Source organism: Gigantopelta aegis, chromosome 1 (assembly GCF_016097555.1).
Source record: "Gigantopelta aegis isolate Gae_Host chromosome 1, Gae_host_genome, whole genome shotgun sequence".
Lineage (NCBI taxonomy): Eukaryota > Metazoa > Mollusca > Gastropoda > Neomphalida > Peltospiridae > Gigantopelta > Gigantopelta aegis.
Window position 1 is genome coordinate 23,425,814 of NC_054699.1, and position 14,574 is coordinate 23,440,387.

General features: G+C 35.9%; 1 protein-coding gene across 2 annotated transcripts in view; it reads right to left on the reverse strand.

Moving 5' to 3' along the window:
- Positions 1-9,328, reverse strand: part of LOC121372430 (lysosome-associated membrane glycoprotein 1-like) — a 34,095-nt gene extending 24,767 nt beyond the window's left edge. For both annotated transcript variants that reach the window (XM_041498744.1, XM_041498737.1), the window contains exons 1-2: positions 9,242-9,328; positions 8,994-9,081 (exon numbers count right to left, since the gene is read on the reverse strand). In XM_041498744.1, the coding sequence (XP_041354678.1) occupies positions 8,994-9,081; positions 9,242-9,313 (160 nt within the window). In that variant the 5' untranslated portion in view covers positions 9,314-9,328. The remainder of the gene's footprint in view (positions 1-8,993; positions 9,082-9,241) is intronic.
- Positions 9,329-14,574: the final 5,246 nt, after the last annotated feature.

The following is a 14,574-nucleotide window of genomic DNA, read 5'->3' on the forward strand; positions in this document are numbered from 1 at the left end:
TTCATAATCCAGTATCGCTACATTTTGCCTTTGAAAAATAAAGACATTTTGACTATTCTGTGTAAAATGTCCTCCACATGGGTGCTTTTGTTCGTGCTTTTGGAATAAATATAGCACAGAAGATACAATGAGGCATTATGGGACTAAATCTGTTTTATTCCGTAAATGTTCAGTTCATTCCGTCAAAATACACCCTATGAGATTTATAAGTACAAAAATGCAGTCTCACTTGCTGATCCACTGCGTGCCGGTGGCCGAGTGATCAGAGTGCTCGACTACAGTCTCAATGGTCTGGAGTTTGAATCCTGCCCTAGCACTATGTCGTTTGTAGTGTTTATGCAATATCCAGTTGATATGGCTAACTCAATACCCCAAATGGGGAGAACATACTAAGTCTTTCCGATCAATGGCAGGCCTTTCCCCAGGATTTATTTAAGGCGCTCACATTTTAGTATCAGCAGGGCATAAAATTTTATTTTTTCAGACAAACGATATGTCGTTTGTGTGGTTTTAGTGTTTGCACGAACGATTTTCTCTAGTGGTTCAGATAAAAATTAAAAGGTTAACCGGCAACGCGTAGTGGTCAAGTGGTATGTTCTTGCTCACGATAAACGTGTAATTTTTGACATTGTCCAAAGCTGACCCTTTCATTTGTCTTAATCTAGCTTCACTACGGATAGCCACAAAATTGTCCATACATACGTTTGTATATAACTTTACACACGTCACCATTCTCGTTTGTATTAACTGCGAAATCGTCTGAAAACCACAATTTAGTTTTTTTCACTAATGGTGTCCTTTATGCGTTTTTTCGCATTAGGTCCCGACATTTTACAACTCTATATAACTAAATGCCGGGCTAAGGTGATGTCACGTTTAATAAATACTCATAAACCGCTTTAATTTCCAAACCGCGTATTGTTTTCCGCATGTAGCGAAATGATCAAAGGGAACATGCGACTATATTACTAAATGTTATTGACACTTCTAATGACAGTGCCGACTTTGTAATTGACCGCGATGACGAGTTCAAACAGATACATTGTTTTTTTCTCACACCTGCAATGCTAGGCCCATTCTCTTATTATTTTATTACAAAAATAGTTAGCCAAAACACGTCGTGTCGATATTGGTTTTGCATAACCGACAGACGAACGACAAAATCGTGCCAAATTTTATGCCCTGCATCAGTTTAACACAAACCAAGCCAAAATAAGGCCAAACAAAAAAACAGGTGTGTTTCCGGTCGACCGACCGTCCCTAGTTTTACCCCCCCCCCCCCCGACCCTAATTTTTCTCTCTTAAACTGAAAATAAATAAAATAAATAATAATAATAATAATAAAAAAAAGAAGTAAAAATAAAAGAGGACAACATCACCAAACAAGAGTATTTCCTTCCTTACACATTGTTTACGTACTATTATACGATACATTTTGCACATGTAATTCCCTTCCGAAAAACACCGAGAAATTATGGAAAAGCTTTTGTAATAGAGTTCCTTCCCCTGATTAGCTACCACTGAACAGATTAGTCAGTCACGGAAGTAACCGAATGTACGAACATAGCCTTGGTACAGGTTATTTCGATTAAATATAATCGTATCAATTCAGCTTAATTCTCGTCTTCACTTAAATCAACAGGTCTTATTATTAATGCATCTCAAATGTTTGCATAAAGTATTTAAATTAAGAACAACGAAATTAATACAAATGTCCCATTAATTTAAGGAAATACACAAACAGTGCATACCAATACTACTACTACTACTACAACGACAACAATAATGATAATGATGATAAATAATAATAATAATAATAATAATAATAATTAGAGCACAGCTGAATTTCTAGTCCATTGGGAGCTTCATATTTGGTCACGTGAAGTACATTTATATCCCGATAAAGTACTTCAGACATTCACTTTATAAGCGGTATTGCTGCACGTGCAGTCAAGATTTTGGCTCTGCTCTAAGACAGAGGACGAGTAACAATACTTTATCGGCGTATAAAGGTAGTGCCGCACGAGAAAACGCTCGGCTAACGCCTCGCCTTTGTCTCGTGCAATACTACCTTTATACACCGATAAAGTATTGTTACTCGTCATCTAACTATTACTAATAATATTATTATTATGATAGTATTCAATTTATAATAAAAAAAAAAAACTAAAAAAAAACCCCTACCTACCCACCCTAATTTTTGGGGGGATGCAATCGGAAACACCTATTTTTTGGTTTGGCCTAAGCAGGGTAGTGGGTTGAAAACAATTAAGTGTTTGTCTTCAATCCAGGAAATCAAGTTTTTATTTTTAAATTAAAATTATTATATTATATTATTACTTTATATTTCTTAATTATTTTTCTTTAATTTATATTATTTTTATTATTTTATGTTTATTATGTCAGCATTCTGTTTAGACCAGGCAATGTTCTCGTTGTGTGAAAATTAAAGGTGGGACGCCGAGCGACTCCGACCCCCTCCCCCAATTCCACTAAAGACATTTGAAAGCTTGGTTACCAATACCATATATCATTGTGTGTTGGTTGGCTATGGATAGACCTACCCCTTATTTAACCACTCGGTATCTGGTACAGAAAAGATGCAATTGTCGCACAAAGTGCGTTAACTTTGTTTTAGGGTGCATTTGGGCATGCTGTCCCATTCCAGGAACATTAAAAAAACATTCAGCAACAATTGTACAAAAAACCCCGATATTTTGTAAAATCAAACTTTTCTTCTTTCCCTATCACCTATGTGTTTCTTTTTTGACAGAGTATATAAACATTGTGTTGCTTTTATAGAACATAATGTTTAAAAAGGTATTGTATGTAACTAACCCTAACCCTAAACTTACACCAATTCTAACAACTATTGTTAGTGGGGTGCAGGCAGAAATTATACCAATAGAACATTTCTTTCCTATTTAATTTTAAGTTTTCCCTTTTATTAAAATTTGTACTGTTTTTGCAAATACATTGTCGTTACAGCCAAAACCATTCCGTTTTTGCCAAAGAAAATGGTTCGGCACGAGTTCGACCTGTACCCCCCTTTTCAATGGTTAGGGTAATTTTAGAGCCTTTGATATAGAGGGGCATGGGTCGAATAGGCATTGAAATAAGTCAAGAACAATCGTTCAGGTTACTGGGAGGTTACCACATGTAAGACAAGTCGAGAAAGGTGTTTCGTTCGACAAATTTCAACGTTGTTTCGTTTCCGAACGTAAACCAGGCAATGCATTCCAGACTTCTGAGTTTCATATTTTCATAAGTAATTACACCGATGTTCGCTCGCACTTGTGCAATTATAGTCATTCCGCATTTAAGCAGTGTCCACTAGATGAATTTACTTGCACGTTTCATTTTCTTGTACGAAATTGCACCGATGTCCGTACGCACTTGTGCAATTGCAAGCAATTTCGGCAATCCGCATTTAAGCTGTGCCCACTAGATAAATTTACTTCCGGATTTCGTTTCTCGTACTGATGTTCACGCACACCGATAAAATTATGGAATGTCCGCATTTTACATGTAATACATAAGGAAGAGTGATAAGATAAAGAATGAATCATCAATACATGTATACTACAATAATCATCTGACACATGTGTAAGGGCATTAAAAGTAGTAGTACCAGGAATTCAATTCTAACTTTCAAATAGATGTGGTAACCAGGGCCGTAGCTAGCAGTGGGGGCAAGGAGGCAGTTGCCCCCCAAGAAAAAAATCCTGAAAGCATTATAGAAACTAGGTAGAGTAAACTCAAACAAGAGATTTATGTGTTGGAAAGATGCATACCCGGACCACCAACACATACTGACACTTTAACAAATGAAAAACACGTAATTTTAGAGTTAATAAACCACGATTATTCCTGCTAACTGGGGGCAGCCATTTTGTTTCGTTTTCATGACGTCCGGTGGTATGGCTTGGGGCGAAGTGACGTCAGCACCGTCCATCTGCTCTATGCACAGTGTAAACAAACGCTCTAATTTACGACAAGGCGCTTCGCTTTCATCAAACTGACTTGTAAAACATAAATGACTTGATAGTATAATAAATTATTTAACTAAATATATTTCAGTTTGCATCAATAGAACGAAATGGGAGTTATAGTATTTTTCTTTTTTAAAAATCCAAAAAAAACGAAGAGCATATTATTAGGCCTATTTGTATACTACGTTCGACCAAAAATGACCACTCACGATACCCAAGTGATAAATTTTCTTTTCTTTGGGACTACGTAATTGTCAGTTTTGTGATTTTAGATGAGGAAAGTCTACTTAATCGAGGGTTTTACAGAATTACTTACAGTAATAAAGGAGGATGGCTGATTGATTACAATTAGAGGGGTGTCCGTGCGGTTAATACACAATACCCTGTGATCTTAATAAAAGAGGCACGTATTTTTAGTGTGTCTAGACAGTGTCTGGGGACCATCTAAATATACACCTGCCAATCAGGAACCACAGGTACAGGCCACGGAAAGAAAATACCAATTAACCAAGAAAAAACTCTGATTATTGTTTCAGTACGTGGGTTAATTTATGTACAAACCATAATACAGTTATTTCAACACTTTGACAATGATGGTTTATTTTGTATTAATAACATATAATTGTTGCTGGCTTACTGAGATGACTTATTGCAGAATATTGCAATGCATCTGCAAAAATCAGGTATGTTTTGTTTCTTCAGTTCGAAGACTAATTCCTGAAATGACACGTTAGGTATTACGTAACCACCAGCTTGCCAGAGGGCGTATTCACTGGGATGATACAAAATAGCTGTGCCCATCATATATAATAGCCGTCCATTTAACCGTTTTATTAAAGGTAGGGTCAACTCAAACAAGAGCCTCGTGTGTTGGAAAGATGCATACCCGAACTACCAACACATACTGACACTTTAGCAAATGAAAAACGCGTAATGTTAGTTAATAAAAAACTATGATTATTCCTGCTAACTGGGGGCAACCATTTTGTTTCGTTTTTGTGATGTCCGGTGGGATAGCTTGGGGCGAAGTGACGTCAGCTCCTGACCATCTCCTATATGTACAGTGTAAACAAAAGCAGTAATTTTCGACAAGGTGCTTCTCTTTGATCAACCTGACTTGTAAAACAGCATAAATGACGTAACAGCATAAATGACGTAATAATATAATAAACTACTTAACTAAATATATTTCAAGTTGCATTAACGGAACAAAATTGGATTATTTAACAGAGAAAAATACTATAACCCCAAGGAAAAATGTACACTATTAGGCAGGGATTTACCGGATGCACAAAACTTGCGTATAGGACGCACTAAAACTTAACTGGACCCACAAAAATAGAGATACTGCGTCCCGTGGGACGCGCAGTAAAATATCTGACATTTTCAGTAACCCTGTCTACTATCAAAGATCGATCATTCTGTGTAACACACTATTTCTTTTCTACCTATAAACTGCGTATTCAAATGGGGATTCCCCATATCGAAAACAAAAAGTTTTAATCTCTGGGAACACTGCGTCTTTATCCTTTGCTGCGCTTAATCGGGTAACGTTGGTACTTTCCGGAAAGAGGTCGCGGATTTGCGATCATTCAGAACTTCTCGTCAACAGGCCGAACACAATCGAAAATTCCTGGGCGAATAAAACAAATTGGTTAAATGTTCTAATTTGCATTAACAAACAAGTAGCACGATTCATAAACAACGCATGGTATTGTGAGTATCATTTAGCTTGCAGGAAATGGTTCAAATAATAATACAGATCAAAGTGAAATGTTGATTTTGAAAGAATAAACAATGAATACCGACATTGATTTCCCAAAAGGAAAAACAACAACACAGCTTGTTAAATTTACTTTAATGAAACATATAGTATACACGTGATTTGTTGTCTGCAGCTCTCTGTCGTTTGTGTGGTTTTGGGACCCTTTGTTTTCAGGTTGGGACCCCCAGAAAAGAAAGGGTGAGTCCAAGGACCCCCATTTCAGAAAAACAAGGTAAATCCCTGATTAGGCCTATTGATATGCTACGTTGAGAGCAAAAACAACAACCCTCGATACCCAAGTGATAATTTTCTTTTCTTTGGGACTACGTAATTGGTTTTAGATGGAAAAGTCTACTTAATCAGTAGTTTTACAGAACTATTTACAGTAATAAACCATGTCCATTACAATTTTAGGGGCGACAGGTAATATTCCACAATACCGGTATGTATTTTTGTGTCTAGACAGCGTCAATTAATTGGTTCGTCTGGTTACCAATCAAATACACATCTGCCAATCAAGAATCACAGTTAGAAGCAACTAACAGCGTAGACCAATTAACTAAGAAAACACTCTGTGTATCATTTCAGTACGTAGGTTAATGCATGGGCAAAGCATTGTTAATTGTTTCGACTTGTTGTGTAGCCACTTTGACAATAGTATTTTATTTTGTATTAAAAAATAATATATATAGTGCTGGATATACTTATTGCTGGCTTACTGGGATGTGTATTATTACAGAACATTGCAATGTATGACTATTTATCATCCCACAAAAACCAGGTAGATTGTGTTTCTCTAGTTCTAAGGCTCATTCCTGACGTGACGCGTTAAGTATTATGTAACCACCAGCTCGCCAGAGGGCGTACTCACTGAGATGGTACAAAATGGCTGCGCCCGTTATACATAATAGCCGTCACATTTAACCGTTTTATTAATTAACTATACGATTATATGTGTTGATATTAAGCAATAACGTGCATTATATATCGTTGAATATGCATACCAGGCCAAATGCCTTAATTGTCCTCTCCTTTAATTAACTATACGATTATACTTGTTGATATTAAGCAATAATGTGCATTATATATCGTTGAATATGCATACCAGGTCAAATGCCTTGATTGTCCCTTCCTTTAAAAGAAAATTCTCTTCTTAACTGTTTAAAGGGACACACCCTAGTTACGTTTATTTGTTAACCATTACGGCGTTGTTTTTCGCTATTAAACCCCAATTTTCACAAATAAAATTGCATTTTACTTACATTTTATTATTTAGAATACACATTTCCATTCACCTGAAGTGCTTTTTGGTAATCCTGATGTTTGTAAAACCACGAAATGCATTTTTTCACAAAACGTGTTGTCGAGAAAAAACCGTTAAGCAAGCGAGGTCCAATCTATTTTTAGAGGGGATATTTCCATTTCAATGTCACAGACGTTGGTATATCACGTGACCGTTATCATTTTGGTTCGGTTTGTTTTCTCGTGCACAGTTCGCGCAATAAACATCCGATTTGTTGTTGTTCATTTGTGAGATTTTTCTTCACAGTTCGTGAACATTTTCAGTAACAATAAAGTTCAGACAATTAAGTGTCTCAATACAAAACGTTACAAACCCTTAAAACCAAAAAACCAATAATTTTGCTACGTCTTACGATATCTGGAGAGGGGGTATAGAGGCACTGATTTTCCGTTTCAGATTTTTTCCTTTTCTGTTTCATAATGTTACAAATCCCGTTTTTTTCCGTTCCAGTATTAAACAAATTCTGTTTTTGTTTCACACACACACACACACTCACACACACACCGCGCAAGTAATTGCTGGTGTAAAATAAATATGAAATGAGGCAAAACATGTCAGTAGTTTGTATTTATTTTTGGTTTAAATTTAAACATGAATACGCCACGACACAGACTTCAGACATTTTCGGTTTTCTTTACGATATGATCGGGAAAATAATTACAAACGATCACACTATAAACCACTTCCCTTGTATAATTTATTTTGAATAAAGCCTGGCATACAATATGCAATTACTGCATTCCGTTGTGAGACTGGAAATATGGCAATGCCGCAAATGTTAAAAATTAATAAGCAAACATAACATATCTTTAACTTGAGTAAATATCGGACAATTTTAGCTCACAATGTTCGGTTTTTCCCGTTAAAATCGCCGGGAATAAGCGAAGAAAACACGACTGGTAAAACGTCTTGATACATTTGGCATAACATACAAAGGTACTAGTGTCGTAGCGTAGCACAGGCAGATGTCAGTGTCCATAGTTTCTAGTTCGAAAATAATTTTTAATTAATCAAATGCGCTATTTAAAGTTAAATACTGTTTTGGAAAAAAATCGGGAATTCCGTTTCAGATAGGTATTTCCGCGATTCCGGAAAATCAGTGCCTCTATGGATAAGACCAGGACAGAACAGTTGGAACATGTCCAGGAGACGTGAAACGAACGCACCCCAAAGTCTGTGAAATTTGTCGTGACGTAGGTATTGGTGTGCTTCAAGCGACATCTACCAGTGACATCAGAATCCTAACTTTCAAAATTATTTCAAGCAATTGGGACATGGGGATTCCCATGGTATTTATCGATATAAAACCTGCTTTTTCACTCCATTTGATAAAAACGTGATCTAAGTGTGTTACAGGTTTGTAGATTAACCAAATTATAATTTATTTTCGCTGGATGGAACTAGGGTATGCAGCTTTAAGCCACTCAATTGTCCCCCCAAAACAAAACATCCTAGCTACGGCCTTGGTAACCTATAGGTTACCAGGCTATATTTTGTGGTAACCTGTAAATGGGTTACCAGACAATGCTCATTTCGATGCCTGATCTAACTCTTTCCAATGGTTCCTTTTGGTAGTGTGTTCCGTTTTAACTTTTAGCCTGATCAGTGAACCCTCAGTTGTTGCACAACAAATTAAAGTTTTCTGCAACATTATATTTTCATGAGCACTAATTAAAAAAATATTTTAATAATGTGTTAGTGACATTAATCAACAATTCGTGGCAAAAAAACGCCAATGTTTTTTGTTTTGTTTTTATGGTGTTAAGGGATTTAAAGAAGTGAAATGTTTTGTGAATTTGTGGGGGAGGAAAATACACAATTTTAGTTTTTCAAGTGCACCTCAAATAACAGCATTAAAATTCCATTCAAACATTGTATGCTTATCAGATTATCTCAAAATAATAAAGTTAAGCTGTGTCTCTACTTTACTCACCTAAAGCCACGACAAAAATCAATGCCGAAATCTTCAAGAAAGACGTCATGGTGGAAGTTGAACGCGGAAGTTTTTTTCTCCAAAATGTCTACAAGAAAGAAACAAAATCACTGAAGAATCAACCTCGTCAATTCAAAAACTAACTACCGACCCCCAAGCTGCCCACTTTTGAACTGAAATATAAAGAGTAGCAAAGACAATTAGGCTTCAAAGATACAAAGGCGATACTTTTGAGAATAAAGATTCACCTTCACGTGAAAAACGATCTCAGAAATGCAGTCATATGACTTGTCGTAGTCACGTGTGCAGTGATACTGCATTCCAAACGACAAACAAGTAATTCAGCGTGACCGTAGAGTACAGCAGACGGGAATGCAACTCATCGTGGTTTATAAGTATTTCCTGAGGATGCAATGGGTTTTAGGACTGATCGCCTTCGGCGACATCGACCCCACCGACCCCACCCCGACCCTCCCCCACGACATGACCAGGGCACGAAATGAACAAATTAGGTACGAACTGACTGTGGTTCGAAATGACCATGTTACGAATTAGACTAGCAACCTTCCCCACCATCACAACTAGTACCTCACGACTTAGAACGGTACACCAAAAGCCAAGGTCGCTGGTAGGTACAGAGTTCGCAACTCGGTACGGGCTCCCGCACTGGGCGAGTTTTAACGACTGAGTGGGTAGGTGTAAGACCATTTCTCTCTCGTTAACCACGAACAACTAACCCACTGTCCTGGACAGACAGCCCAGATAGCTGAGGTGTGTACCCAGGACAGAGTGCTTGAACCTTAACTGGATATCAGCACGAAAATAAGTTGAAAGTTTTTTTTACCGCTAGATAAAAATGATTAACGTCGGTTAAAGGGATAATGTTTATTTTTTAATTTTGTGTTTATTTTTTGCAAAAGCTACTGGTTTAAAAATAGAGCTGAGCGGTATATATATACCGTGCGGTATCGATATTATGTTGATACCGATTTACACATTCTGAAGTACGATATTCCTACTTGACTTGTGGAATGTGTTTTCCGCCAACAAAAAATATGTCCTAACTCTCCCTCCCCTCCCCTTTCCCAGCTGAATGAATATCTAGATGCCCCTCCACCCTTTTCGCTGGCTACAAAAACAAAGTTTGATTTGTTTAACAACATCACTAAAGCACATTGACTATTGGATGTCAAACATATGGTAATTCTTAAATATTGGGCCGAATTACAAAACCTTACACGCGTACGTAGCCTAGTCCTATTTACAATGCTCAACACCTGCGCGTAACAAAGACAGGCTTTGTAAATTCGGCCTATTGTCTTAGAAAGGAAGCCCGCTACATTTTTCCATTAGTAGCAAGCCAAGGGATCTATTATAGCCTCTGTTAGAAACATACTTATCTGCCCTTGATTTGCATAGCGCTAAGCGGCCCCGATTAGCCACTAAATTATTTCCTGCGCGTTCACGCTCCAGTCGCTTGCAACAAAGGCCCTTTAATTGTTACTACTGAATTGTGGAGTAGTTGTCGACTTGTTCTTTTATTTTTTGACGTTAATAATGTTTTCTGTTACTATTATTGTTTGTCAGATTGTGTGCAATCTCCTTTTACAGATTTTTTTTTTTTTTTACAGTATGTTTTGTGCTCAACAGAAATACTTACGAAAACGTCGGGGGGGGGGGGGGGGGGGCAAGAAAAATGGCTCGCTGTTGATTGACTCCTTAAAACGGCACCTTAATAGTTTTGATATTTGCAAGTAATATGCATGTATTTGTGTAAATATCACTGTGTACCAATGGAAGTGTACATTAATTTGACTAAATGACTAGCTGCGATTTTTTTGTACCGCATTATTAACTACGACCTATGCAGTAGTTAATAATGAAACTAACGATACAGAAATTCACTTCCTTGCCTAACGATAAGGTTTCTACTGGCTGACTCGCAAACAAATCGGAACAGTGTCATTGTCAGACTGACAGTGTAACGGATACAATTTCATGTGTAATTTAATAGTTATAATCGACTATCTACCTGCAATTATTAATATTATGCACAACCATTAAGCATTCCATAGTATTAATAGAGGATTCGTCACGAGTATTTTTTAATATGGAAAATATCAACCGAGTCTATGTTAATCGGTATTTTTCAAGGCTCTGCCGAGACCAATACCGATTAACTAGACGAGGTTGATATTTTACATATTAAAAAACACGAGTAGCGAATTCTATTTATCCTATAAGACTTCTAAAATAACATTTTTTTTTTTTTTTTTTTATAGTAAATCACAGTACTAAAGTCGCAGCCATCGGTAATATGACGTCATCACGATTAGCACAAATTAGTTTGACGTCACGCATTTTAAACAAATCTTTGTATTTAAAACGTTACGCTCAGGTACACGGGTTTTGTTAGCTTGTAAGCAAATTACCCATCCACAGCAACACATTACCTACAGACCTTGCAAATTTGCATACCATTATTAACCGGGTTAATAAAGTAAATTATCACATGGGTTTATGACATGGATATCATGGGTAAGTTATAGGATAAATATATATATATACAATATATATAGAGAGAGAGGATTCGTCACGGGTATTTTTTAATATGGAAAATATCAACCGAGTCTATGTTAATCGGTATTTGTCGAGGCTCTGCCGAGAGAAATACCGATTAACTAGACGAGGTTGATATTTTACATCTTTAAAAAACACGAGTAGCGAATTCTATTTATCCTATAACACTTCTAAAATAACATTTTAATTAAAATTTTTAGTACGCAGCCATCGGTAATATGACGTCATCACGATTAGCACAAATTAGTTTGACGTCACGCATTTTAAACAAATCTTTGAAACCACAGCAACACATTACCTAGAGACCTTGCAAATTTGCATACCATTATTAACCGGGTTAATAAAGTAAATTATCACATGGGTTTATGACATGGATATCATGGGTAAGCTATAGGATAAATATATATATATATATATATATATATATATATATATATATATATATATATATATATATATATATATATATCATATAATATCTTACATTTTCAGTGCAATCAAAGTATGTGATATTTTTAAGATCACATACTTTAAGAATTTGATAACTTTGCAAATTAGATGTAAATTAATCGAGGTCACGGCACTAGGTTTATTGACATTTAAGCAAACGTACTTGTGTGACACTCCATAATTGACTTATGCATTCATAGTCATCGAATAAAAACATTTCAATTAGGGGTGCAACGATACGGTTAAAACCGTATTGCGATATATTGCGATATAAGAAACTGTATTGCAATATGTATTGCAATATAGTTGATATTATTTAAATTTAATATTTATGAGTTGGTTTCTTTTAATGAAAACAGAAGGCATAACTTTTTAATGATCTTTATTAGTTTCAGCTGTCAGGCTAAATGTTTTAGGCCATATTTGTTTTAAACGCAATACTAGTCTATACGTGTCAAACTATTTATAAATTGTTACATTCGAAAATCCTTACTATCAAGCTTTTCCATTGCTGCTCGCTTGACACGGAAATGTACGTATTGAGTCGCAATATTTCGGCAGATCGACCGAACCAGAGCCGAGGTTATTGGCCGAGGTATTTTGAACGATCGGCCGAAGTATTCCGAGTTCAGTGAAAAACAGCGAAGTGCGATTCTCCTTTGTTGATTTATTTCTTTGAAGATGATAGCCGTAGCCGGATTCCAACGTAAATTAACAATGGATGATAATGTGTAAGTAACAAAACATTTATTTGTAAGTATTGTTAACTGGTTATTTTCATTGGATTTTTAAAACGTTTTGTTTAGATGTTAGAGCCAAGTATAACCGACCTATTACTTCGTATGCCAACAAGTTAGCCGACTACGCTTGACGTGATTGTTACATTTCCTGTCATCACCAATGAATAAAATGATTGTTTTTTGTTTGTTAATTTGTTTGCCTATTTCAAGTCAAATAAGATACAAGGAAAAAAAATAGCGTTTAAAAATCGCGATACACAAAACTGTACCGCGATTCGTATCGAGCTGATCAATTATAGCGGTATACCGGTATACCGGTTTATCGTTGCAGCACTAATTTCAATGGCAATTTGACACTGAAAGCTGTCCAGCGTTCAGAAAACAAAAAAAAACGTTAAGCCCTAGTTTGTTTTGATGTAAGGACATCCAAAATGACGTCATTCGAGTTTGACGTCATTTCCATTCAAAAATACACCGCGCCACATATTCTTACGTCATTTGAATATCTAGTAATGGCGGACTGGAATTAAAGTTGCGTGTACAGTTTACAAAAACACGTTGTATTAAGCTTGAGATTATATGATACAGAGATTATTACCCTGGTGTATTTCGGTATCGTCAATATCATATATTAGGAATAAAAATAATGTATTATGCTCGCCAGAGGCTCGCATAATACCATTTTTATTCCTAATATATGATATTGACGATACCGAAAAACACTGATAATAACCTCTCTTTATATATATATATATATATATATATATATATATATATATATATATATATATATATATATATATATATATATATATATATATACATACATACATACATACATACATATGTATATATATATAAATTTAACTTTGATGAATGGTTTTACAATATATATATTCACTGGCGTAAGAAGCAGGGAGGCAAGGGGGCATGTGCCCCCCACTTTTGAGATATTTTGCTTTATAATAGTGTAAAAGTGTGTAAGTATAAAAGTGTGGCTTCCTGCCCACACTTTTTGGCACCATCCTGCGCCACTTATATATCGTCGCGTGATAGCCAGAAGGACGTAAGTGCATAAAAATTCATTTTTTAAAAGCTGAGATAATGAAGGAAAACTGTTTTTCTTGATCAGTAGTTAAGATGTCGAATTTCTTTTAATGACAATGAAAGCTGATCATATTTACGATTTCTTTGTATATTTGCGGTATTTATAGCATATTAGGTGTTTTAGTTATTTGCTTAAATAATTGTAGTTACGACAATTATTCATGATTGAATTAAATGCGTCACTTACGACTAACAGTATATCAAGTAAATTTGAATATTTATTCTGAAAGAACCATCACTTCTAAAACATTTCAGTTTTGCAAATCACATATTTATTTTTAAAAAGGAGAAAGCTTGTAAATAGAACATATTTAGAAGCAAACATTCAAAAAGGAATACAAATAGAAGTACGTATTAATAAAATCACCGCTTGAACAAAATATTACGTGAAAAAAGTTATTTTACTTTTGTTAATAATAATACAATAAATAAAATGAAACTCGTGAAATCCTTGTTTTCTTTGACCCACCCCTGATCCTGTGGTGACTAAGTCTGGTGCAGGGTTTCTGCCAGAGGGTAAAAAGGTATGGTGCCACACCCAAATATTTCTGCAGAACGTTTTGACAAAATTAATTACTCTTATCATTACTGTATGGTTTTCTTAATCCTAACCCTAAACGTAACCCATTTTCTTTCTGTGGGAGGACCCCCCTCCCCCCCCCCCCCCCCCCCCCCCCTCCCCATACCCCTGTTGACTGTGGTTG